The sequence below is a fragment of the Rhinoderma darwinii genome, chromosome 3 (genome assembly GCF_050947455.1).
Source record: "Rhinoderma darwinii isolate aRhiDar2 chromosome 3, aRhiDar2.hap1, whole genome shotgun sequence".
Lineage (NCBI taxonomy): Eukaryota > Metazoa > Chordata > Amphibia > Anura > Rhinodermatidae > Rhinoderma > Rhinoderma darwinii.
The window spans coordinates 221,384,160-221,409,336 of NC_134689.1; the positions used below are offsets into that span (position 1 = coordinate 221,384,160).

Below are 25,177 nucleotides of genomic sequence, written 5' to 3' on the forward strand. Positions count from 1 at the left end.
TTGTTTTTTTTTTTTTTGCATCTGCCGGGCACATAGGGCTCTGCGGGGTGTGAACAGAGGCTTAAACTTATGCACTTTGGCATCAGTTTAAAGCCCCATGCACATGACCGTAAAAAATCTCCGTAATACGGTCCGCAATTACGGACCCATTTGGTTCTACTGGCCGCAGACACCTTTCCGTATCGCTACGGATATGTGTCCCTGACGTAGAACTGTACCGGGAATTATGGAGCATATCCTATTTTTCGTATTTTACGGGCTGTGCTCCCATAATTTGTATGGGAGAACGGCCCAGAAATGCGTGCTGTGGCCGGCCATGCCCACAACTGCGGGCCGTGATTACGGGCACAGCTGTGTGCCCGAGGCCCAAGTCCCGTAGAAATGAATGGAATCCATTTAATACTCTTGTCTTACTTTTTTTTTGTCTCTTAAAGGGAACCTGTTGCCTCCGTTTTGGCACGCAAACCACTCACACTGGCATGTAGACTAAAGGAATGAGTTAGTCCTCATTATTTCTTTGTGTAAACTATGCGCAGTGCCTTTGCAATTTGATTTCAAAGTGTTCCCGCTGATGTGGGTCCGCTTTGTGGTTCATCCAGCGTATCCATGAGTTAGCAACGCAACCCCGCCACCAGCAAGTCGATTGACGTCTCAAAGCTCTTGTGCCTCCAGAATGTGCTCCCAAGAAATCTTGCACATGTGCTATAATCGTAGTTTTTTGTCAGCTGCGCAATGTAACAACCCTGTACGCAAGCCGGGCTTCCAAAAATGATTTAGGTACAATGCAAACGTGCCAAATACTTAATCACAGCACAGGCGCGGGATTTCCTTGCACCGGACGAGAATAGGGAGAGAATAATGATGGCAATCAAAAGGCTGGAGGATGGAAAGAGGACGCCCTGGTGTCGCGGACCATGTAATGTACATTCGGCATAGGAACATTTTAAAATCCAATTGCAAAGGTATTGCCCTTTGTTTACATTTTGGTGCCAAACGGAGGTGACTACCTCCCCCTAAGATTGGATTCACACATGGAGTTTTTGATGGAGCTTTTAATGCCAAATGGGTGAAAGTAAGCTGCCTCACCTTACAGCTCTTTCAGACCCCCTACATAAACATGCACTGTCAGACGATCCAGGTATGTATACTGCCATAGAGAAGTGGGTGAAGCCGCTTCCAGACACTCGGGTACATTTGTGCTGCTCCATTAGATTATTCTCTACAGTCTTCTATTTGGGTATGCATGTTGCTAACCTACACAAGTTTTTTTTGGGACAAAATCAAATCACATTTACAGTTATCTTTTTTTCCGAGCTAGATTATATTGTCTTAATTAAGTATAATGAATTAAGCAAGAATGTTTATTTTGCTATTATTGCAAGACAAATCTATTCTAATTCTGATTTCTTCTCTTCTACTTTTTGTTAAAAAGGATTGCTTTAGATCTATAATGCCAGCAGAACGTAAGAATCCATCAAACATGGAAGAGCGAGATTCTGCAGGTATTTCAAAAGACAGTTCTGATAAACGTGCAGCAGGGGGCAGAGAGCGCACTAAAGATGAGATAAAGTTGGGGAGCAAGAGAGACCCGTCAAGGATCACAGAGGAAAAGAAGAAAAAAACCGAAGAAGAAAAACGTAAGAAGGAAGACAAGGATAGTAGAAAGAAGGAAGATGATTTAGGGAAAGCTGCGGAGGAGGAAAAACGTGTTCAAGAGGAGGAGAGAAAAAAGCATGAAGAAGAGCTTGCTCACCAAGAAGAGGCTGCGGCCCTAGTAAAGTAAGAACAAGTTTTTGTGGCCACAAAGTGTCATTATAGTTTTGTAACTTTTAATGTAAATTACATTTTTAATTCTTACAGGGAGAAAGAAGAAGCACATCAATTGCACCAGGAAGCCTGGGAGAGACATCAGGCCAGAAAAGAACTCCGGAGCAAAAATCAAAATGCTTCTGAGCATCGTCCTGAAGAACACTTTTTCGGCAGGCTGGATTCTAGTCTGAAGAAAAACACTGCCTTTGTGAAGAAACTTAAAACTATAACTGAGCAGCAGAGAGATTCTTTGTCCCATGATTTTAATGGCCTTAATTTAAGCAAGTATATTGCAGAAGCCGCAGCTTCAGTAGTAGAAGCAAAGCTTAAAATCTCTGATGTGAACTGCTCTGTACATTTGTGTTCTCTCTTCCACCAGCGATATGCTGATTTTGCCCAGTCTTTGCTTCAGGTATGGAAGAAGCACTTTGAAGCTCGCAGGGAAGATAAAACCCCGAACATTACTAAACTGAGAACAGATTTGCGCTTCATTGCCGAGCTAACCATAATTGGCATTTTCACTGACAAAGAAGGTCTCTCGTTGATCTATGAACAACTGAAGAACATCATAAATGCTGATCGGGAGTCCCACACTCATGTTTCAGTAGTTATTAGCTTTTGTCGTCACTGTGGTGATGATATCGCTGGCTTGGTTTCAAGAAAAGTGAAGTGTGTTTCTGAAAAATTTAATCTGAACTTCCCGCCTAGTGAGATTATTAGTCCAGAGAAGCAGCAGCCTTTTCAGAACTTGCTGAAGGAATACTTCACATCTCTGACCAAGCACCTAAAGAGGGACCACCGAGAGCTGCAGAACATAGAGCGACAGAACAGGTGAGGCTGGGATGTATTTGTGAAGCCTTGATGGTTCTTCTACTTGAGATTGTATGTGATTTGGTATTTCAAGCAACTTTTCTGACACCGCTGGTAAGTACAGTTGTATGGTTTCAAATTTGGACTTAAATGTCTTGGTCAATCTTTTTTCAGATTATGGGTCCCCCAGAGATTAGCTGATCATACAGCTGTAGAGAAAACAAAGTGCTACATACTGCCCTTGGAAATCAGTGGCAGTCATTCAAAGCCAGGAGTCATTTCTGATGCTGCTCTTGGCATTAGGCTATGTTCAAATTGGTGCATCTTTATGGCTTAATCATAGTCTATTAGATTATTTTGGAACATTTTCTAACTGTCTGAAAACATTTCTAATATAAAATATAACCTCTCCTTAGGATAGGCCATCAATTTGTAATCGCTAGGGGTCACTGAAAACCCCCACAAAAAATTAAATGAAGGGCAGCAGTGCTCTCAGGAGTGCTGTAGCCCCTTCACTTCAGTACCCTACACAGTGACGTCCATGTGCGTGCGGCTGGGTGCAACTCAGCTGATTCAAATGAAAGACCTCAGCCCTTCCATTCTGCTTATTTGGGTGCCTGGCTGCTGTTTCGGCTTTTTTTAAAAAACTCTAATAGGAATCACTAGAGGGAGCTGCACACATGCGCATACACCTCTCCATTCATTACCCGCCTAAATGCCGCAGTTGCCCCACCATGCCGGCCGGAGGTCAGGTGATCCCTGTTCTCAAAACAAGTGCAGTTGCCAGAGCTGGGAACTGCATATGTCAGACATTTAGGGCATATCCCGTGAATAAACCATGAATGTCTAAGGTAGGAATAACCTTTTAACCCTTTTAGTGACAGCCCAAAAGTGTTTTTACTGCAGCCACTAATGGGCTTTTATTCTGATGCAGTAGCCTTTTTACGGCGCTGCATCAGAATAAATAAACAGAGCAGGGAGCCGTTAAATCTCCCTGCTCTCAGCTACCTCCGGTAGCTGAGGGCTGGGAGCAGCCCTGCTCTAACGGGCGAGATCAATATCCGTATCGACCTCGCTCGTTTAGGGTAAGGCCACACAAAGCAGCGCTGACACGGTCGCAACGCGGCCAACAAGTGCGCTGGCACTACGTAGGCACGGCTGTCAAATATTTTAAGGGGTATTTTGGTTACACGCTCATACGCACTGCTGCTCAATTCATTCTCTATGGGAGAGCGGGAGATAGCCGAGTGGTATGTTCGGCTTTTTGTGGCACTGCCATAGAGAATGAATAGGTGTAACTTGTTGTAGCCTGCAAAATCGTGCTGCCATAAAGGGTGTATTAATTCATGACTGCACGATTTTGCAGATAAAGGGACGGGTTACCCGCATTAACGTGCGTCCACTAACAGGCTGTTTGACAGCCGCACCAAACATGCTGCCGGCGCGGTTAGCCGCGTTGCGACCGTCTCGGGGCCACTCTGTGTGGCCTTACCCTTAGCTCCGCATCTGAGTGGTTTTGGAGGGAGGGAGCTCCCTCTCTCACTCCAACAGCATCCTGCGATAAGATCGCAGGGTGCCGGTGTCTTCTATGGCAGCCGGGGGCCCCAAGGTCTTCCTCTAGTTAATGCCAGAGGCATGGCCTAGCAGATGCCTGTCCATTTTACAGCAGTGTATTATAAAAGTGATGGGATGATCACATAGCGAAGTCCCCTAGTTTAATAAAGTTAATAATAAATAAGTGGGGAAAAAAAAACAGACTTTTTCCCCTTACAAAATTCTTTATTATTTAAAAATAAAAAAAACATTACACATATTTTGTATCACCACATCCGTAACAGCCCCAGCTATAAAGTTATTACATTATTTAACCCGCTCGGCCTGTTTTGGCCTTCAGGACGAAGCCGATTTTTCAAATCTGACATGTGTAACTTTATGTGGTAATAACTCCGGAATGCTTTTATCTATCCAAGCGATTCTGAGATTGTTTTCTCGTGACATATTGTACTTTATGTTAGTGAAAAAATTTGGTCGATAAATGCAATATTTATTTGTGAAAAACATCAAAATTTAGAGAAAATTTGCAAAAATTACCATTTTTCGAAATTTAAATCTATCTGCTTGGAAGACAGATAGTATTACCACACAAAATACTTACTAGTTTATATTTCCCATATGTCTACTTTATATTTGCATCATTTTTGGAACATTCTTTTATTTTTCTAGGACGTTACAAGGCTTAGAACTTTAGCAGCAATTTCTCATATTTTCAAGAAAATTTCAAAAGGCCATTTTTTCAGGGACCAGGTCAGTTCTGAAGTTAGTTTGTGGGCCTTATATATTAGAAAGTCCCAATAAATCAAGCCATTTTGAAAACTGCACCCCTCAGAGTATTCAAAACAGCATTCAGAAAGTGTTTTAACCCTTTAGGCATTTCAGAGGAATTAAAGCAAACTACAGGTGAAATTTACCAATTTCATTTTTTTTGCCAAAATTCATATGTAATCCATTTTTTTCAGTAACACAAAGTTTTTTTCAAGAAATGCAACTGAATATTTATTGCCCAGATTCTGCACTTTTTAGAAATATCCCACATGTGGCCGTAGTGTGCTAACGGACTGAAGCACAGGCCTCAGAAGCAAAGGAACACCTAGTGGATTTTGGGGCCTCCTTTTTTTAGAATATATTTTAGGCACCATGTCAGGTTTGAAGAGTTCTTGTGCTGCCGATACAGTAAAAACAGAGAAAAAGTGACCCCATTTTAGAATCTACACGCCTCAAGGAATCTTTCTAGGGGTATAGTTAGCATTTTGACCCCACAGTTGTTTTGCGAAATCTATTTGAATTTGTGTGTGAAGATGAAAATCTACTTTTTTTCTGAAAAAACATAGAAATTTTAAATTTTTACAAGGAATAAAGGAGAAAAAGCACCACTACATTTGTAAAGCAATTTCTCCCGATTACGGCAATACCACATATGTGGTAATACACTGCTGTTTGGACCCACAGCAGGGCTCAGAAGAGAAGGAGCGTCATTTGGATTTTGGAGAAAAGATTTTGCTGGAATAGTTTTCAGTGCCATGTCGTGTTTGCAATGCACTGGAAGGACCAAAACAGTGGAAAACCCCTAAAAGTGACCCCATTTTGGAAACTGGACCCCTCAAGGAGTCTTTCTAGGGGTATGTTTAGCATTTTGACCCCACAGTTGTTTTGCAAAATCTATTTGAATTTGTGTGTGAAGATGAAAATCTACTTTTTTTCTGAAAAAACATAGAAATTTTACATTTTTACAAGGAATAAAGGAGAAAAAGCACCACTACATTTGTAAAGCAATTTCTCCCGATTACGGCAATACCACATATGTGGTAATAAACTGCTGTTTGGACCCATAGCAGGGCTCTCAGAAGAGAAGGAGCGTCATTTGGATTTTGGAGAACGGATTTTGCTGGAATAGTTTTCATTGCCATGTCACGTTTGCAATGCCCTGGAGGGACCAAAACAGTGGAAAACCCCCAAAAGTGACCCCATTTTGGAAACTGGACCACTCAAGGAATTTTTTTCTAGGGGTGTGATCAATTTTTTGAACCCCATATTTTTTTTACAGAATCTTGTGGATATCTGGCGTGAAAAAGAACATGTAAAATTTTTTCACAAGTGCTTCATTCATAGGACAGATTTTTCAGACACAGAGCATGCAAGTGAAGAAAAGCATTATTGGCCCATTTGTACCGAGTTCAGAGATACCCCCAAAGTGGTCCAAATTTGTTGTGTGGACACATGGCAGTGCATGGAAGTGAAGGAGAAGCCTTCGGTTTTCAGGACTCAAGTTTTGCATGAGACTCTGAGCCCCCATAATGATGGGAAACCCTCAGAAATGGCCCCATTTTGATAACTACACCCCTCTAAGAATTTTTCTCGGTGTGCGATCACATTTTTGACCACACATTTTTTTTTGCAGAATCTTGTCGAAATCTGGCGTGAAAAAAGCTATTTTCAATTTTTTCACCAAAGTTTCATTTATAAGACAGATTTTTCCGAGCATGCAAGTGAAAAAAAGCACCTCAATACTTATTGGCCCATTTGTACCGAGTTCAAAGATACCCCCAAAGTGATCCAAATATGTTGTGTGGACACATGGCAGTGCCTGGAAGTGAAGGAGCAACCTTAGATTTTCAGGGCCCAAGTTTTGCATGATTGGTTCAACAGCCCCATTTGATCTTTGAAGAGACTCTGAGCCCCCATAACAATGGAAAACACCCAGAAATTACCCCATTTTGAATACTACACCACTCAAGGAATTTATCTAGGGGTGTCATCACTTTTTTGACGGCACAGTTTCTTTGCAGAATCTTTTGGAAATGTGGAGTGAAAAAGGACATTTTCAATTTTTTTCACAAATGCTTCATTTATAGGACAGATTTTTCAGACACTGATTATGCAAGTGAAAAAAAGCACCTCAACACTTATTGGCCCATTTCCTCTGAGTTTAGAAATACCCTCAAATTGGCTCTAATCTGCTGTTGCTGGACGTATGGCAGGGCCAGAAAGTATTGGAACACCACAAGGATTTTGAGGCCTTATTTTACTTGGATGATTTTTGGGCACATGTCATGTTTGCAAAGGCCTAAAAAATTGTGCAGATACTACACAGTATTACAAATCCTAGGTATTCATCTAGGGGTATAATGGGAATTTTTAGTTTTGTTATGGGGGATCTTCAATTTTTAAATGGTGAAATGGTTATGGTAAATCAAAGGGACGGTAATTGTAAATGGAAGGGACTATAATTATAAATGAAAGGGACGGGTGAAAATAAAATTTAGAACTCCAGAGAGGTGTGATATATTTGGAAGCACTCCTTGATACACAGTCCAGGGTGGGTGGGACAGGTGTTACACTGATATATCGTGTCTTTTCTTATGCCTCTTCTGGCACAGACACAACACTTTTTCTGGGGGTGCCTTTTTTTTTCTGTGGGCGGCACTTCACCAGGAAAGTGCTGGCCTGGAACTATTCTGGGGACATCCGTGCTTGCTGAGGCAGAACTTTCCCCTACCTCTGCCACATTCCCAAAGAGAAGGGATTTGATCACCTTCTCCTGGTACTCCAGGTATGTCCCCTCCTGACCAGTGCTCCTGTAGATGACAAAGGAGTTGTACAATGCCATTTGGATAAAGTGCACCGCAAGTTTTTTTTATACCAAATTTTTGATTTCCGCATGGCATTGTACGGCTTGAGCATCTGGTCAGAAAGGTCCACTCCCCCCATGAACTTATTATAGGCCTGGATGCAGACAGGCCGTGACGTGGTGGTGGGTGTTGCACCACGCACAGCGACAAGAGAGCAGGTGGCATCATGGATTGATGTCAGCATTAGGACATCCTTCTTGTCCCTGAACTTCAAAAAGAGGACCCCTTCGCTAAGGAGTGCCCTGCTCTCCCCACGCTGCAGGGGTTGGCCGAGAAGGGTTTTTGGGAGCTGTCTCTGGTTTTTGCGGACCGTCCCACACGCCACTGTTTTTTGCTCCGCCAGGCATTTGAACAGGGGTACACTTGTATACCAGTTGTCTATATACAAGTGGTACCCCTTATTAAACAGTGGGTGCAGGAGGTCCCAGACAATCTTCCCAGTTGTGGTCAGGACGGGTGGACAGTTTGGGGGCTCAATTTGACTGTCCCTCGCCTCGTAAATTTTAAACGTGTGAGTGTAGCCCGACTCCGACTCACACAACTTGTAAATTTTTATGCCATACCTGGCACGTTTGTTGGGCAAATACTGCCTGAACTTCACCCTTCCCTTGAAATGCACCAGGGACTCGTCAATGGCAATTTCTCTGCCAGGGGTATAAGATGCTGAAAATTTTTGAGCCAAATGGGAAATAAGGGGTCTAATTTTGTAGAGTCTCTCAAAATTGGGGTCATGCTGGGGGGGGCACTGGGAATTGTCATTGAAATGTAAAAATGTATGTATTGACTCAAAACGAGCCCTGGGCATTGTGGTGCGGTACAAGGGGCAGTGGTACAAAATATCGGTGGACCAATAAGACATCACTGATGGCTTTTTCGTTAGGCCCATATTTAGTACCAATCCCCAGTACTGCAGCATTTCTGCTTGGTCAGTGGGATGCCACCTGTACGGCCTGGCATAAAAACTTTCGGGGTTGACAGCAATAAATTGTTGAGCACATAGATTAGTTTGCTCAACAATATTTTCCACAAGGCTGTCCGAAAAAAAGAGCTGGAAAAACTCAATCTCGGACAGCCCTGCTGTCTGGACATGGACCCCTGCAGCAGCAGTAAAGTCCGGTACTTGGGGGGTGTAGGAGGTTGGGGGCAACCAATTGGGTTCAGGTGCAGGTGTTACTTGAACACTAACCCTCCTGCGACTGCGAGGGAGTTCCTCTGTGTCGCTTGAGGACAGAGCAAATGCGGACCCAGCATCACTCGCAGTATCGGTGTCCGATGCGAGCATCTCATATGCCTCCTCTGCAGTGAAGGTTTTGCGGGCCATTTTTATTGAATGTATATGTATAGAAAAAATATTTTTTTTGGTCTTTTTTTTTTTTTTACGTAAAACACTAAATACTAACGTACACTAATGTTTTTTTCATTTTATGACCCCAACACTGACTAAACTATACTGACAAAAAAAACAATAACTAACTGACAATCACACACTGATTGACGCTAACTGACGGTCTGACGCTGACTGACACTAAACAAATTGACGCAGACTAAGTTGACGCTGACTAAACTACACTGACAAAAAGACGATGACTAACTGACGCTGACTAAACTACACTGACAAAAAGACGATGACTAACTGACGCTGACTGATTTTATAAACAGACGGTCTGACACTGACTAACAGACGGACTGACCTAACACTAACGTACACTATTTTTTTTATTACTTTTTTTTTATTTTATGACACTAAAACTAACACTGACTAAACTACACTGACAAAAAGACGATGACGGACGCTGACTGATTGACAAATGGAACGATCTGACGCTAACAGATGGTCTGAAACTAAGTGACGCTGACACTGATTGACACTGAATAAATTGACGCTAACGCTGACTAAATGGACACGGACGCTAACACTGACTGACGCTCACTAACACTGACGCTCACTAACACTGACGCTCACTAACGCTGACTAACACTGACTAACGCTGATGCTGACGCTGACTAACACGGACGCTGTCTAAATGGACTTTTTTTTAGAGTTCTATATTTTTTTTTTTAAAAAAAGCACACAAAAAAAAAGCTCCCTTATAGACTGTGATCAAGGGGTTAATCGGGATATTATAGTGTTTTCTCTGCTCTTCACACGACGACGACGCTACAGGCTCTGATCTCCTCGACTTCCTAACTCCAACAGAGGAAATCCGAGCCTGTGACGTATTTCCTTCTCAGAAGTGAGCTCCGATTGGTAAGTCTGCACAGACTTACCAATCAGAGCGATCTACAACAAGGGACCCCTTCAATTGGTCCCTTGTTGTGTGCCCGGACATCAGGGCAGACTGCCTGAGAAGTTAACCGCCGCTGCGGTGTAGCGCCGCGCGGCGGTTAACTTTTAAAGCATGGACATAACTGTACGCCCGGGTGCGCGAAGTTACTGCTCACCTGGACGTACAGTTACGCCAAGGTGCGGGAAGGGGTTAAAAAAAAAATTTGATAAGTTGCATGTACTCCAAAATGGTAGCAATAAAAACAAGTCGTCCCTCAAAAACAAGCCCTCATACAACTGCATCTACAGAAAAATAAAAAAGTTACGGCTCTTCAAATATGGAGGCACAAAAACAAATGATTTTGAAAAGAAAAAGTGTTTTTACTGTGTAAAAGTAGTAAAACATACAAAATCTATATAAATTTAGTATCGTTCCAATCATAACGACCCGCTGAATGAAATTATTATTTATACCACTCGGTAAACTGCGTTAATTTAGGATGCAAAAATAAGTGCCAAATTTTCAGTTTTTTTTTTCTAAAAGTCAGTAAAAGTTAATCAATAAATTTATGTGTACTCCAAAATGGTGCTATTAAAAAATACAACTTGTCCAGCAAAAAACAAGACCTTATACAGCTATGTCGATGCAAAAATAAAAAAGTTATATCTCTTTTGAATGCGACAATAGAGAAACTTAAAAAATAGCTTGGTCATTAAGGTCTAAAAAAAGGCTGGTCATTAAAGGGTTAAGTGTATCTCAAATAATGTTTTAAGTATGTGTTTTTTCTCGCAGGTTCTCTCTAGTTACATTTTTTTAAATTATCCTGATATGTTTGTTTTCCTTTGGCAGGCGCATCCTTCACACAAAGGGAGAATTGAGTGAAGACAGGCACAAGCAATATGAAGAATTTGCAACATCTTATCAGAAATTATTGGCTAACTCCCAATCTCTTGCTGATCTTCTAGATGAAAATATGCCTGAACTTCCTCAAGACAAACCTGTGGCAGAAGGTATTTGGTCATTTGCAAGAATTCTGTCTACTGAGAAGCGGATGACCATCAGCGGCTGTCCGTGCCCCAATGACGGGCAGTGCACAAGGTTACAGTCATGTGCGTGAGGCCTTAGGCCCCCTTCACATGACATTTATTGCACAATGTTCCACGTATAAGCCTTGAAAACATCATGACTTATAAGTTAAACGCAGGCTGCGACGTATGCCCTAACAGTGGTATTGTCACCGTAGGCTTTATTGGTATCTGTTAAATATCTGTATCTGTCATATTTTACATATGTTTTGTACCACCATATTCCGAGAGGCATAACTTTTTTTCCAGTCCATCCCTCATGACAGCACCACAGGAGGTTGCCCTATTGACCTCTGTAGGGACAGGAAGACAGAAAGGTTAAAAGGCCCCTCTCACCACCCACTTGCCAGTGTTCTTCCTGTCCCTACAGGGTCAGGAGCAGAGAGACGTCGCTCCTGTGTTACTGCAGGAAAAAACTCGGGCAGGGGGCAAGATCGGGGGGTCCGTGCACTCCCCCTTCTCTTCCCCCTAAAGCCTAGGCTAACACCCCTCGAACGAGCGGTCCCTTAGCTCCCACCCTAAGACACCTACCGGGGGAATCCTAGGCAGGGTTCGGGTAGTGTGTGGGGGTTGGGGATTCCCAAGCAGGCTTCGGCCTGGCCGCGTGACCAGGCGGGGACCGGAAGCTCCATAAGTTTGGACGCACCGGCAGGGATCCTCGCTGCGCCGCATAGCAAGCCTCAGTCACCGGCTATGGCGGCTGCACTCCAACGAATAGCTGACCGGAAATGACGTCGGGCTACTTCCGGTCCGCGGCCATCTTGGAAGGCGGGAAATTCAAAACGCCCGCATTTAAATGGACACGCACAGGTATGTAGTTAGAGCTGATAACTCTAACTTGGATTATTTTTGTGGATTGCATATTGCATTGTCTGTTACCTGTCGCGGTATGGAACTTCCTCCTCCTGACGGAACTCCAGATATGTCCCATGGTCGCGTGAGTCTCACCCTTGGGGTAAGGGTTATGACTCCTAATGTATGCACACCATACTTTACCTACCTTCTGGTTTCTCTAGGATAAAGATCTCTCTCAGAGACAAACTGATAAAAAGAAGGTTAAAAAATGTGCGACTTTTGCAAAAAAATTGCCAGAGTCACATAGGAAACAATTGTGTCATGATTGTATTGCAAAAATACTAAAAGAGGAACAACCAACGTTCATGTCTGAACTTAGGGCTATGATTCGTGAAGAGGTGAGTCAGTCAGTAGCCTCCCTCGCCCCTCCTCAAGAGACTCCCTCTCACTCCCGGGCAAAAAGACCACGGATGGAAGTGGATCAAAAATATTGTCCTCCCTCTCAGGGGTCAGGGAGCAGGAGTGTAATTATTACCTATCTGAGGGTGAGTTAGAAGGAGGGGAACTCTTGCCTTCAACTTCTTCCACTCAAGAGAAAAAATTGTTCTTCTCTTCCGAGATGTCTTATACCTTAATTCAGCCAATATGGGAAACCATGGATATTCCCGAAGAAGACCAACCACATACCATCCAGGATGAGATGTTTGGAGGTCTAACGGAAAAGAAAACAACAAAGGTTTTTCCGGTAAACGAAAATCTCAAAAGAATGGTGACAACTGAATGGGAAGATTCAGAAAAAAGGCTCTTCATTTCAAGAGATTTTAAAAACAGACTTCTCTTTGATCCAGAAGACACTAAACCTTGTGATGAGATCCCAAAAGTAGATGTCCCAGTAGCCAGGGTTGCTAAAAAAAAAAACGCAATCCCATTTGAAGATTTCTCTCAGTTGAAGGACGCCATGGACCGAAAGGCAGACGGGCTACTGAAAAGAGCGTGGGAATCTTCCTCTGCTTTGATCTCGACTAATATCGCGGCCACATCAGTAGCAAGAGCAATGTTTATATGGTTAAACCAGCTGGAGACCCATTTGATGATGAAGACATCACGACAAGATCTATTAGAATCTCTACCCTTACTAAAGATGGCAACCGGATTCTTGGTAGACGCCTCAGCGGAATCTATTAGATTTGCTGCCAGGAATGGGGCTCTCTCAAATGCTGCTAGAAGAGCATTATGGCTCAAAATGTGGTCAGGAGATACGAAGTCCAAGAACAAATTATGTTCTATCCCATTTACAGGGTCTCTGATGTTCGGTCCGCTCCTGGATAACATGCTGGAGAATGCAGCAGATAGAAAAAATGGGTTTCCTGAAGAGAAACCAAAAAAACCCCCTCAGTTTGGGAGGTTTCGCCAACAGAGGGATCCTACTTTACAGAACTACAGCGGGAAAGGGAAGTCCGGTCGCTGGAGTTACCCCAAAGGAAGAAGGTGTCGAGGATATCTCCTTAACCCCAATAATTCATTTCAGCCCTCAAAGCAATGACTCCAAGAGCGTAGGAGGAAGACTCCTACAATTTTATCCCAAATGGTCGAGAATAACCCAGAACCCCTGGGTTTTAAAGATCATAGAAAAAGGGTACAAAATAGAATTTTCCTCCATTCCTCCAGAGAAATTTCTAATAACCCAGTACCAAGCAAAAGACCTTCATCAGATCCTTATCCGGGACGTCCAGAAACTAGTCAAATTGAGGGCCATTTCTCCAGTTCCCCACAACGAAAAATGCAAAGGCCACTATTCAAAAATCTTCTTAGTCAAAAAACCAAACGGTTCCTACAGGACAATAATCAACCTGAAGGTCCTAAACAAGTGGGTGAAATATCGAAAATTCAAGATGGAGTATATCAGATCGACTATTCCTCTAATAAGTGAAGAGGCGTCAATGTGTGCGATCGATTTATAGGATGCGTATTATCACGTTCCTATCCACCCCGCTTACCAGAGATTCCTCAGATTCGCAATTCAGGACGGTCCTTCCATTCTCCACTTCCAGTTTGTCTGCCTCCCTTTCGGCATTTCCTCCGCCCCCAGAATTTTTACAAAAATTATGGCAGAGATCATGGCATTCGTAAGAAGTCAGGGCATAGTAATTATCCCATATCTAGACGACTTCTTGTTGACGGCAGATACTCCGTCTATCTTAAACAGTCATCGGTCACAGGTTCTTTCCCTACTACAGGAATTGGGATGGATAATCAACTTTCAGAAGTCAAGTCTTCCTCCCCAAAAACAGAAGGTCTTCTTAGGAGTACTACTAGACTCCTCCCTTCAACATTCCTTCCTCCCAAGAGAGAAACAAATACTCCTACTGGCAGAAGTAAGGAAATTTTGGGGGAAAGACGCCTGTTCCATAAGGGAATGTATGCGGATGTTGGGAATGATGACGTCTTGCATCCAATCTATTCCATGGAGTCAATTTCACTCCAGACCCTTACAGAATCTGATCTTGTCCCAGTGGGATCGAAAACAGAACTCCCTGAATTCAAGAATTCAAATTTCCGAGACTGTGAAATCATCCCTCCTGTGGTGGCTCTGCACAAACAACATAGACAAGGGAGTCCCTGGAGAATGGTCCCTAAACAGGGAGGTCTTTCTGTCCTTAACCCGAAGGTGGGGTTATCCACAAATAGACCTGTTTGCCACCCAAGTAGAGACATTCTTCGCCCTAAATCTCAGAGACAACCCATTAGGAGTAGATGCATTGTCCCAACCCTGGGGCATGGATCTGGCCTATGCCTTTCCTCCGTTTCCTCTAATACCAATGGTATTAAGAAAAATCCAGGAAGATTTGACAAAGCTCATCATTATTCTTCCCTATTGGCCAAAAAGAAGTTGGTTTCCAATCGTAAAATACCTAGTGTTGGAAGACCCTATCATACTCCCAGTCAAGGAGAATCTTTTCGCCCAGGGTCCCTTATTCTTTCATGGAATAGAAACTCTGAAATTGTCAGCCTGGATACTGAAAGGCAGATCTTGAGGACCCACGGTCTGTCAGATGAGTTAATTTCAACTATCTTATCAAGTCATAAAGAAGTTACCTCAAAAATCTATCAAAAAATTTGGAAGAAATTCTGTTCCTGGTATGGAGACCCAGGACCAGACCCCTTTTCTCCCAACATCGCAAAAATCCTAGATTTTTTACAATTGGGATTCAAAAAAGGGCTTAGCCCTAGTACCTTAAAAGTACAGATTTCAGCCTTAGGTAATTTTTTTAACACTACTCTGGCTGAACATCGGTGGATCAGAAGATTCACTCGAGCGGTCTCTAAACTGAAACCTTCCCTAAAGAAATCAGTTCCTACCTGGGATTTGAATGTGGTGTTAACGACTCTTTGTGAGCCCCCCTTTGAGCTGCTCGACACAATTAGTATGCATTTTTTAACTCCAAAAGCTGCATTCTTAGTCGCTATTACTTCAGCAAGAAGGATTGGAGAAATCCAATCTCTGTCAGTCATAGAACCCTACCTAAAAGTACAAGAGGATAAGATTATTCTAAAGCTGAATCCTTCCTTTATTCCAAAGGTATCTACCGCTTTCCATCGAGAACAAGAAATAATTCTACCTTCCTTTTATCCAGATCCAAAAAACCAACAAGAAGAAAAATTCCATTGCCTGGATGTCAGGCGAACAATTCTTCAGTATCTGGATAGAACCTCCTCCTGGAGACGAGATAAAAATCTATTTGTCCTGTTTGAGGGAAAGAATAGAGGAAAGAAAGCCTCAAAAGGCTCTCTAGCGAGATGGGTAAAAACTACCATACAAGAAGCCTACAAGTCCCAAGGACTATGTGCCCCACAAGGCATCAGAGCTCATTCAACGAGGGCAGTTTCGGCATCATGGGCAGAAAGAAGAGAAGCCTCTATGGACCAAATCTGCAGAGCTGCCACTTGGTCAAGCCATCGTACGTTTTGCAAACATTATAGGCTCGATGTTCTGTCCGATACGGATTTAAGTTTTGGACGGAAAGTCCTTCAAACCGTAGTCCCGCCCTGGGCATTATAATCTGGTATTGCTCCTGTGGTGCTGTCATGAGGGATGTACTGGAAAATAGGAATTAGACCTACCGGTAATTGTATTTCCAGGAATCCATCATGACAGCACCCTTACATTCCCTCCCTTATTGAAATTCTGATTTGTGCAATTAACATGTCAGTTATTATCCCTAGCAATAAAATAGGGTTGCATCCATCCTGGTGTAGTAATTGAAAAACACTGGCAAGTGGGTGGTGGGAGGGGCCTTTTAACCTCTGTGTCTTCCTGTCCCTACAGAGGTCAATAGGGCAACCTCCTGTGGTGCTGTCATGATGGATTCCTGGAAATACAATTACCGGTAGGTCTAATTCCTATTTAATTTTTTTGGCCGATTGAGCGGTGCGAGGGCTTATTTTTTGCAGGACGAGCTTTCGTTTTTATTGGTACTGGTTTTTGGTACATATAACTTTTTGAGCACTTTTTATTCCATTTTTTGGTAGAGCCAAGGTGACCAATAAAACAGCGATTTTGCCGTTTTAAATTCTTTATTTTTCACGGCGTTCAACGTGCGAGTTAAATAATGGTATATTGTAATAGTTTGGACTTTTACAGACACAGCAATACCAATTTTGTGGTTTTTTTTTTTTAAATTTTTTTTACATTACTTTAGAAAAAGAATGGGAAAAGGTATTTTTTTTGGGGACTTTAAATATTTTATTTTTACTAATAATAACTATTTGCTTTTGTTTTTACATATTTTATTAGTCCCCCTAGGGGACTTGAACCAGCAAGCAGTAGATAGCTGGTACAATACACTGCAATACTAATGTATTGCAGTATATTGTCATTTTTACAGGCTCCTGTAACCGCGTGATCGCTGTTCCTGTCTGTTAGTCCCTGGTGTCAGCTGTAATACACAGCTGACACCCGCAGCGTATGGCGCGGGCTCAGTGAGTGAGCCCGCTCCATACATCAACCCCCGCACCATGACGTGCTATTAAGTCATGTGCGAAAGGGGTTAATGCGCAACGGATGGTGCAGAGTGAAAATTAAAATTTTCCACTAATATGCCATTTTAGTAATATGTTATGCCCAGTTTGTGCCACTGAAGACAAATACCGCATAAAATATTAACCCGGTTCTCCCAGGTATGGCGATGCCATATCTGTGGACGTAAACTGCTTTCTGCGCACGCTGGGTTCAGAAGGGAGGGAGCGACATTTGACTTTTGGAGCACAGATTTTGCTTGGTAATAGTTCTGTTTGGCGTTTTACTGGTATTTCGGTTAATAATGTGGGGGCATATGTAATCTGTGCGGAGTACATCAGGGCATAAGAGGGTATAATAATGGGGTAAATAAATAATTTGCACATATGTGGCCAGTGTCACACTGATAAATGGTGCCCAACCTTATCTGCTTTTGGAACACTCCACACATTTTGCATCGCCATATTCTGAGAGCCAGAACTTCTTTATTTATTTTTTTTCTTCACCGGAACTGTGCGAGGGCTTACTTGTTGCGGGACAATCTAGTTTTCATTGCTACCATTTTGGGGTACATGCGATAATTTTTTTTTTTTTATTACATTTTTTGCAAGCAAGGTGAGCAAAAACCAGCAATTCTGACAATGTTTTTTATTCTTATTTTTACAGCTTTCACCGTGGGCTATAAATGACAATTTCACTTTATTCTGTGGATCAATACAATTACGGCGATACCATATGTATATCTTTTTTTTTTTTTTTTTTTTTTTTTTTTATGTTTTGCAGCGTTTGCGCAATAAAATCACTTATTTATAAAAAAATATATTTTTTGTGTCACAATATACTGAGAGACATAACTTTTTTATTTTTGAGTCAAAAAAGCTGTGCAAGCACTTGTTGTTTGGGACGGGTTGTAGTTTTTATTGGTACTATTTTGTGGTACATGCGACTTTTTATGATCACCTTTTTATTCTAGATTTTGGGAGGGGTGGTGACCAAAAAATAGTAATTCTAGCATTGGTTTTTTTTCCTCCTTTTATTTTTTTGCGGTGTTCACCGTGCGAGAAAAATAATATTATAGATTTATAGTTTGGGATGTTAAGAATGCGGTGATCCGAAATGTGTACTTTTTTTAACGTGTTCAGTTTTTTTTTACTATAATAAAAGACTTATTATAGGGGAAAAAGCATTTTTTTGTTTATGTAACTTATAACTTATTATTATTTTATTCTTTTTTTTAAAAAAAAAAATTTATTACCTTTTTTTTTACACTTTGTTTTACTTGTCTCACTAGGGGACATGAAGACTTGCAGTGGTGATCGCTGCTAGAATACTTTACACTACCTACGTAGTGTAATGTATTATGTCATTGTGACGTGGCAGTCACTCTGACTGGAAGACTAGGAGGACCAGCCGGAGGCTTCCGTACATAGCAGCCCAGAGGTCATTGTCCGGCCTCCGGTTGCGCAGACAATCATCGGCAGCCCCTGGAAATGCACGTGGGGGCAGCTGATCTGCTCTGAACTCCTTAAATGCGGCTATCGCAATCGACCGCCGCATCGAAGGGGTTAATTTTGTAAATCAGCGGCGACGGGCTGCTGATCAGCAACACGGAGAGCAGGGCGGGCACCCTGCACAGTTAACCGCCACAGCGGTTAACTGTTAAAGCGCGGACGTAACTGCACGCACAGGTGCGCGAAGTTACTGCTCGCCTGGACGTGCATTTACGCCAAGGTGCGGGAAGGGGTTAATCCCCAGGCTATCCTTGGAATCGCTTTCTAAGTTATATGTTCTTGTATTGTTTGTTTATGGATCACAGGCTACACACTCTCTCGAAAAACTCTCAAATGTGGGGGAGGACAAAGCGACAGATTTATTGAGACTAGTAATCGATAAACCAGTCTCAATAAGAAAAAAGCTGGCGTAAGATGTGACAAAGGTATTAAGAGGTGCGCTTAATAACTTTGTCACATCTGAATGAAATCTGGTTGGAGTAGAGTTCCGCTATAATTTATGCCAGCTACTTGCATACGTTTTATAGTAAATGTATCGGGCCGCAGTTGGAAATATGCGAAATGTGAAACTTTTTTAAAATTTCTTTTTATTTAGTTTTTTTCAGAGCTTTAATCTGTCTCTTTTAGTATTAATGCTTTGCACTTTAAAATGTCCTGTTTTTCAGAACATGGAACTGGCATTGACATTTTCACACCTGGGAAGCCTGGTGATTATGATTTAGAAGGAGGCATATGGGAAGATGAGGATGCCCGAAACTTCTATGAAAACATGATTGATTTGAAAGCTTTTGTCCCTGCTATTTTGTTTAAGGACAACGAAAAAACTACCCAAGCTAAGGACCCTGGCAAGGATGAATTAAAAGGTAAATCAATATGTTGCATTTTTCCAAACCTGGCTACATGCCGCTAGACTATCAGCAGACAATGGTTGACGCTCTATTGTGTGCTTACTAGGCATAGTACAGGCTGCTATAACTGCACATAACCTGTATGCATATTTCTGAAACCTAATAGTGTGTGTGTGTGTTTATACTTGTGTGAGAATTATCATATATCTCACCAACTATTGATTTCAATGAGATATTTGGCCATCTATCTATCTGTGGATATGCCATAAATGCCTGCGATGGAAATATCCCTTTAAACTACTTGTAATTGCAATGCTTGTATAATATAATTGTTTTTTAATTTGTAACTTCATGTTAGATGCCAAAGACTGTAAAGAAAAAGATGTCTCCACAACAGAAGAAATAGAATTGGAATTGGAAAATTTGGATATAAATGATGATGCCATGGAGCTAGAAGGAGTTGAAGAAGCAGAAGACCTAACCAAAAAACTACTTGATGAGCAAGGTAATGTTAGCTGGCTATGGTCGGAATAAAGCACTAGCCAAAATAAAATCTGCTAGACCATTCAAGAACTAATATATACAAATTTTCACAAACAAATATATACAATGCTTCCTCAAGTTACAATACCAATATATTTTGGGGCGAGCTTTTCCGTAATAAAAAAGAGCTGCTAAATCTGGTCTATGTAGAAGAGAGGAACTTCTTCATGGTACTGAATAGTATACACTGTGTACTAGGGATGTCACGATACCAGAATTTGGACTACGATACTTAGTTTAGTATTGCGATTTAGATACCAAAACGATACTTTGCCAACAGTAATAAAAAATTAAAAGTTCTTCCATTTTCTGATGTGAGGCGAGAGGTGTGATGATGAATTTTGAATGTGCCTCACATTAATAGTAATTAACCCCATCATGTTTCTCAGTCATAAAGGGTTAATGTGTAAGGTACATGATGGGGTTAATTACGATTACTGTAAGGCACATGGAGGTTAAATTCATCATCACACCTCATGCCCCACAATAAGTGAAACAAAGCATTTTTTTTTTTTCCAGCGTACACATCATAAATGACGCAAAAAAAATAGTTGTGCAGGTTATTACGGCTGCGCCAATAAGAATGTGTATCTTATGTATTGAGACTTCTTTTAATGTTTATTGTAAAAAAAAAAAAGGTGTATATTTTTAAACTTTAATGTACTGGCATATATCTATATTCCAGTACATTAGCCTGTGTACTGATAGGTATGTCCCAACAACAGCCTGTGTACCAAGTATGCCCTAACAGGAAATATGGTAAGACAGTCCTGGGGTCCTTCAATAGACCCTGGGCTGTCTGCCCATATATGGTATGTCACTCAATCGCGTCACAGGAATTCCCTGTGACGCGATCCAAAGGGCATCCCCCCTTCTCATTTTCCTCTGAATGCTGCAGTCCGCTGTGATCGCAGCATTCACGGGAATAACGGCTGAGATGAGAGGTTTCTGTGATCTCCACCGTTATAGAGCGGGGCTGCGGCTGTGTAATACAGCCATTGCCGTGCTCCTGACATAAGTACGCGCGTGGTCAGCATGAGGTGATGCGGTCGGCGCTGCACTAATGTGTGGCAGCACGGAGGACAGAACATGGGGGTGTTTTGCAGTGCATCATCCGGACAGCGCGCACTTGTCAGGAGCGGGGCAATGACTATCACACAGCTGCAGCCCCGCTCTCATACATTCATGTGTTACTATACTGAGCTGTGCGGCCGCACAGCTCCGTATTGAAATACATGAAATAACTGTATCTAACCGTTTGGGGATGCACAGTATCGAAGTTTCGATGCATCGTGCGTCCCTACTGTGTACAGTATTAATAAAATGCAGCCGTCCTCACCTGGTGCCCAAAAGAGCAGCTCGTCCTTGCACATGTAGAGGACAGTATAGCACGTGGAGCACTCTAATGTTCGGCTTGTAGTCACTACTAGACCATCCGAGCATGCACTTCTGTAATCCAGCATCCGCTAATTGGCTATTCCTCCCCTTCAGTAATCCAGCATCCGCTAATTGGCAAAATGGCGTGATAGCCTTCCTTATTGAAAATCCCTTTTACCTTGTACAAATCTCCCACTTTACCAGCACCAAAGCAACCCCAGACCATCACATTACCTCCACCATGCTTGACAGATGGCGTCATGCACTCTTCCAGCATCTTTTCAGTTGTTCTGCGTCTCAAAAATGTTCTTCTGTGTGATCCAAACACTTCAAACTTCGATTCGTCTGTCCATAACACTTTTTTCCAATCTTCCTCTGTCCAATGTCTGGGTGCTTTTGGCCATATTCATCTTTTTATTAGCCAGTCTCAGATATGGCTTTTTCTTTGCCACTCTGCCCTGAAGGCCAGCATCCCGGAGTCGCCTCTTCACTGTAGACGTTGACACTGGCGTTTTTGCGGGTACCATTTAATGAAGCTGCCAGTTGAGGACCTGTGAAGCGTCTATTTCTCAAACTAGAGACTCTAATGTACTTGTCTTGTTGCTCAGTTGTGCAGTGGGGCCTCCCACTTCTCTTTCTACTCTGGTTAGAGCCTGTGTGTGCTGTCCTCTGAAGGGAGTAGTACACACCGTTGTAGGAAATCTTCAGTTTCTTGGAAATTTCTCGCATGGAATAGCCTTCATTTCTAAGAACAAGACTAGACTGTCGAGTTTCAAATGAAAGCTCACTTTTTCTAGCCATTGTGAGAGTTTAATCGAATCCACAAATGTAATGCTCCAGATTCTCAACTAGCTCAAAGGAAGGTCAGTTTTATAGCTCCTCTAAACAGCAAAACTGTTTACAGCGGTGCTAATATAATAGCACAAGGGTTTTCTAATCATCCATTAGCCTTCTAACACAGTTAGCAAACACAATGTACCATTAGAACACTGGAGTGATGGTTGCTGGAAATGGGCCTCTATACACCTATGTAGATATTGCATTAAAAACCAGACGTTTGCAGCTAGAATAGTCATTTAGCACATTAACAATGTATAGAGTGTATTTCTGATTAATTTAATGTTATCTTCATTGAAAAAAAACTGTGCTTTTCTTTCAAAAATAAGGAAATTTCGAAGTGACCCTAAACTTTTGAATGGTTGTGCGTGTGTGTGTGTGATATATATATATCACACACACACACATACACATACATACACACACACACACACACACACACACACACACACACACACACACACACACACACACATATATATATATGTACACCTCCTTGCTGCACAGGTTTCTTGCAGGACGGGCTGTGGGTGGAGCTTCCCCCCTCTGCTCTGCACTTGCTGTCTCTGCTTCTTCAGTGGGTGTAACGAGGAGCAGAGAATACAGAGTTCAATTGGCCTGCACAGTGGCGCTCCCTGCATGCTGGGAGGAAAGAATGAGCAAAGTTTCGGATCACACCTGAACCTTTCTGAGGCTTGAGAAAGGTTCAGGTGTGATCTGAAACGTTGCTCATTCTTTCCACCCGGTGGTGAATAAACCAACATCTCCCCAACTTTGAAGTCCTGGTGCTGTTACTTGTCCTGTTCCTGCTGTTTATTCCATTCAGTAGCGTGTGGGTGCAAGCCCGCCTGGGTCACGACCATAAGATCTTGGAGTGCTGTCTGATTCTTTGGAGATATATATTGATCACTTTTTTAATTAAGAAATAAGGGATCACTGTTTATTTCATGGAAATAACCCTCTTCTATGGTTTAGAAACCTTTTATGAAAAATACAAAGTAGCACTGGAAAACTGAATTTTGAAGAGAACCTATCTCTATATAGTAAAGGGTGTTTTTACATAGAGGGAAAAAATATAACTTAAATTTACCACCCAAACTTCCATTTGTCACTTTGGTGCTTTTTTTTGCTACTTTGGCTACTCTGTGCCCTAGCTTGTTCCCAGCTTCCTCTGAGTTATTGATGTAAGTTTTTAACACATAGTGAAATTGTCAAAGACCCTGTCTGATTTTGCATGCTAGGATAACAATCCCTCGTGACTTGTATGCTAGACATACAAACTAATGCAGAGCATGTTGGGAATGTGCTTGGGGGCGGCCTTGCAGCTTTGCTGTCTGCTCCTCTCATTTACGAACATAATATGTATGGCTAAAAAGTCCATCCAGTTCAGCCTCTTCTGTAATGCTGACCCAGATAAAGGACCCCCACCCCCATAAGCCAGAAGCCAACTTTTCTTATCTTGATCTCCTCCCAGCTAGAGATGACAAGCTGCTATCCATGTTTCTCCTCCCCGACACAATGCTGAAATCTCACACATACTCCGTGTGAGCTGCAGTTTTCCTGGCTTTGCAGTAAAAGAAGATGGAGTCAGAAGCTGTAATTCTACACTAAAACTGTGGCTGGAAGGCTGTCAGAGCCATGGAAACTGCTGCTTGTAATGAGCATGTGCGAGATGTCAACCCGGTGCAGGGGAGGAGGGACACTGTCAGCTCTAGATGGAAGGAGATTGAGATTACATTATGTGTTTACTTGGACTCCTAATATGCTCATTTTAATATCAGACTGGAAAACTTTACTTTAAAACGCATTATAGAGCCATTTTGATTTTCAAAGTAAGTACACCAGCTCCATCAGGTCTAAGGTCTATTTAATAATGTATGCAGTTTGTATTGTTAAATCTGGCGATCCTCTTTACACACTCTCACTGAATTATCCACGACCACATCTTCTGTCAGAATTCAATTGTCTCACTTTTACAGTAAAGAAACCCTGTCTATGTTGTAGAAATCTTTTTTTTTTTTTTTTCTAGTGGAAGCCGCCTTATTTTATTGTTACAGTCCTTGGTCTCCTTTATGATCTAATTATACCGTTACAAATGAATGTTCCTCCCCCTTATTATATAGAAACACCCTCTACTATAGGCTTAGTTCACACAGTTTATTGGCGCTGTTTTCGACACGGAAATCGCGCCAAAAAACAGCCGAAATCGCCTCCCATTGATTTTGTGGGAAAAAGCTACATGCCCTTTCTTCCCGCGTTTCCATTTCTGACATCCCATTAAAATCAATGGGAGGCAAATAAAGCGTTTTTCGCGTCCCTTTATGTCCACTGCGCTCAATGGCCGCGGCAGAAAAACGCGACAATCTGCCTGCAAAAAAAACTCTGTGAACATACACATATAGGGATAAGATTGTTGCAAATCAAGTTTTTGTTTTGTATTTTTGAGTTTTCATTTTTTTTTTAACACAGAACAAGAAGATGAAGAAGCGAGCACTGGATCTCATTTGAAGCTTATAGTTGATGCTTTTATACAGCAGTTGCCAAACTGTGTTAATCGTGATCTGATTGACAAGGTACTAAAAATTTAAAATTATCTTTATATTGTAAGTAATTACAAAAATAATTTATACATTTATGTACATATATTAAGTATATGTAGATAATGTTCTAATTTGAACTTTAGTTCCAATAGTTAAAATAGCTGCTGTTGGGTTAATATATATTAATACATGTTTGTGTACATTTTTAGGCTGCAATGGATTTCTGCATGAATATGAATACAAAAGCAAATAGAAGGAAACTGGTTAGAGCACTTTTCATTGTTCCTAGACAAAGGTGATTATTTACTGAAATATTGAATGCATATTACAATGTTTGTTAGGCAAGTTCTACACCGTGACACTTGTACAGTTACAACCTAGATGCATAGAAATCCATAAGTAAAGGCAAATTAAAAAAAAAAAACACGTGAAAGAATGCATAAATGTCAACTTTTTTGGCTCACTATCTAACATCTTTTTGTTTTTGGGTCCAAAAATGTGTGCCATTTATTATTGTAAAATAACTTTTAAAAGAGTTGTAAATCCATTTTT

At 41.7% G+C, this 25,177-nt stretch overlaps 1 protein-coding gene across 5 annotated transcripts in view; it reads left to right on the top strand.

Moving 5' to 3' along the window:
- The window catches only part of UPF2 (UPF2 regulator of nonsense mediated mRNA decay), a 79,104-nt gene that overhangs the window by 2,057 nt on the left and 51,870 nt on the right, over nucleotides 1–25,177 (top strand). For all 5 annotated transcript variants that reach the window (XM_075857416.1, XM_075857415.1, XM_075857417.1 and 2 more), the window contains exons 2-8: nucleotides 1,433–1,779; nucleotides 1,861–2,640; nucleotides 10,922–11,082; nucleotides 19,146–19,343; nucleotides 19,687–19,833; nucleotides 24,555–24,658; nucleotides 24,835–24,920. In XM_075857416.1, coding sequence (XP_075713531.1) covers nucleotides 1,451–1,779; nucleotides 1,861–2,640; nucleotides 10,922–11,082; nucleotides 19,146–19,343; nucleotides 19,687–19,833; nucleotides 24,555–24,658; nucleotides 24,835–24,920 — 1,805 coding nt within the window. In that variant the 5' untranslated portion in view covers nucleotides 1,433–1,450. The remainder of the gene's footprint in view (nucleotides 1–1,432; nucleotides 1,780–1,860; nucleotides 2,641–10,921; nucleotides 11,083–19,145; nucleotides 19,344–19,686; nucleotides 19,834–24,554; nucleotides 24,659–24,834; nucleotides 24,921–25,177) is intronic.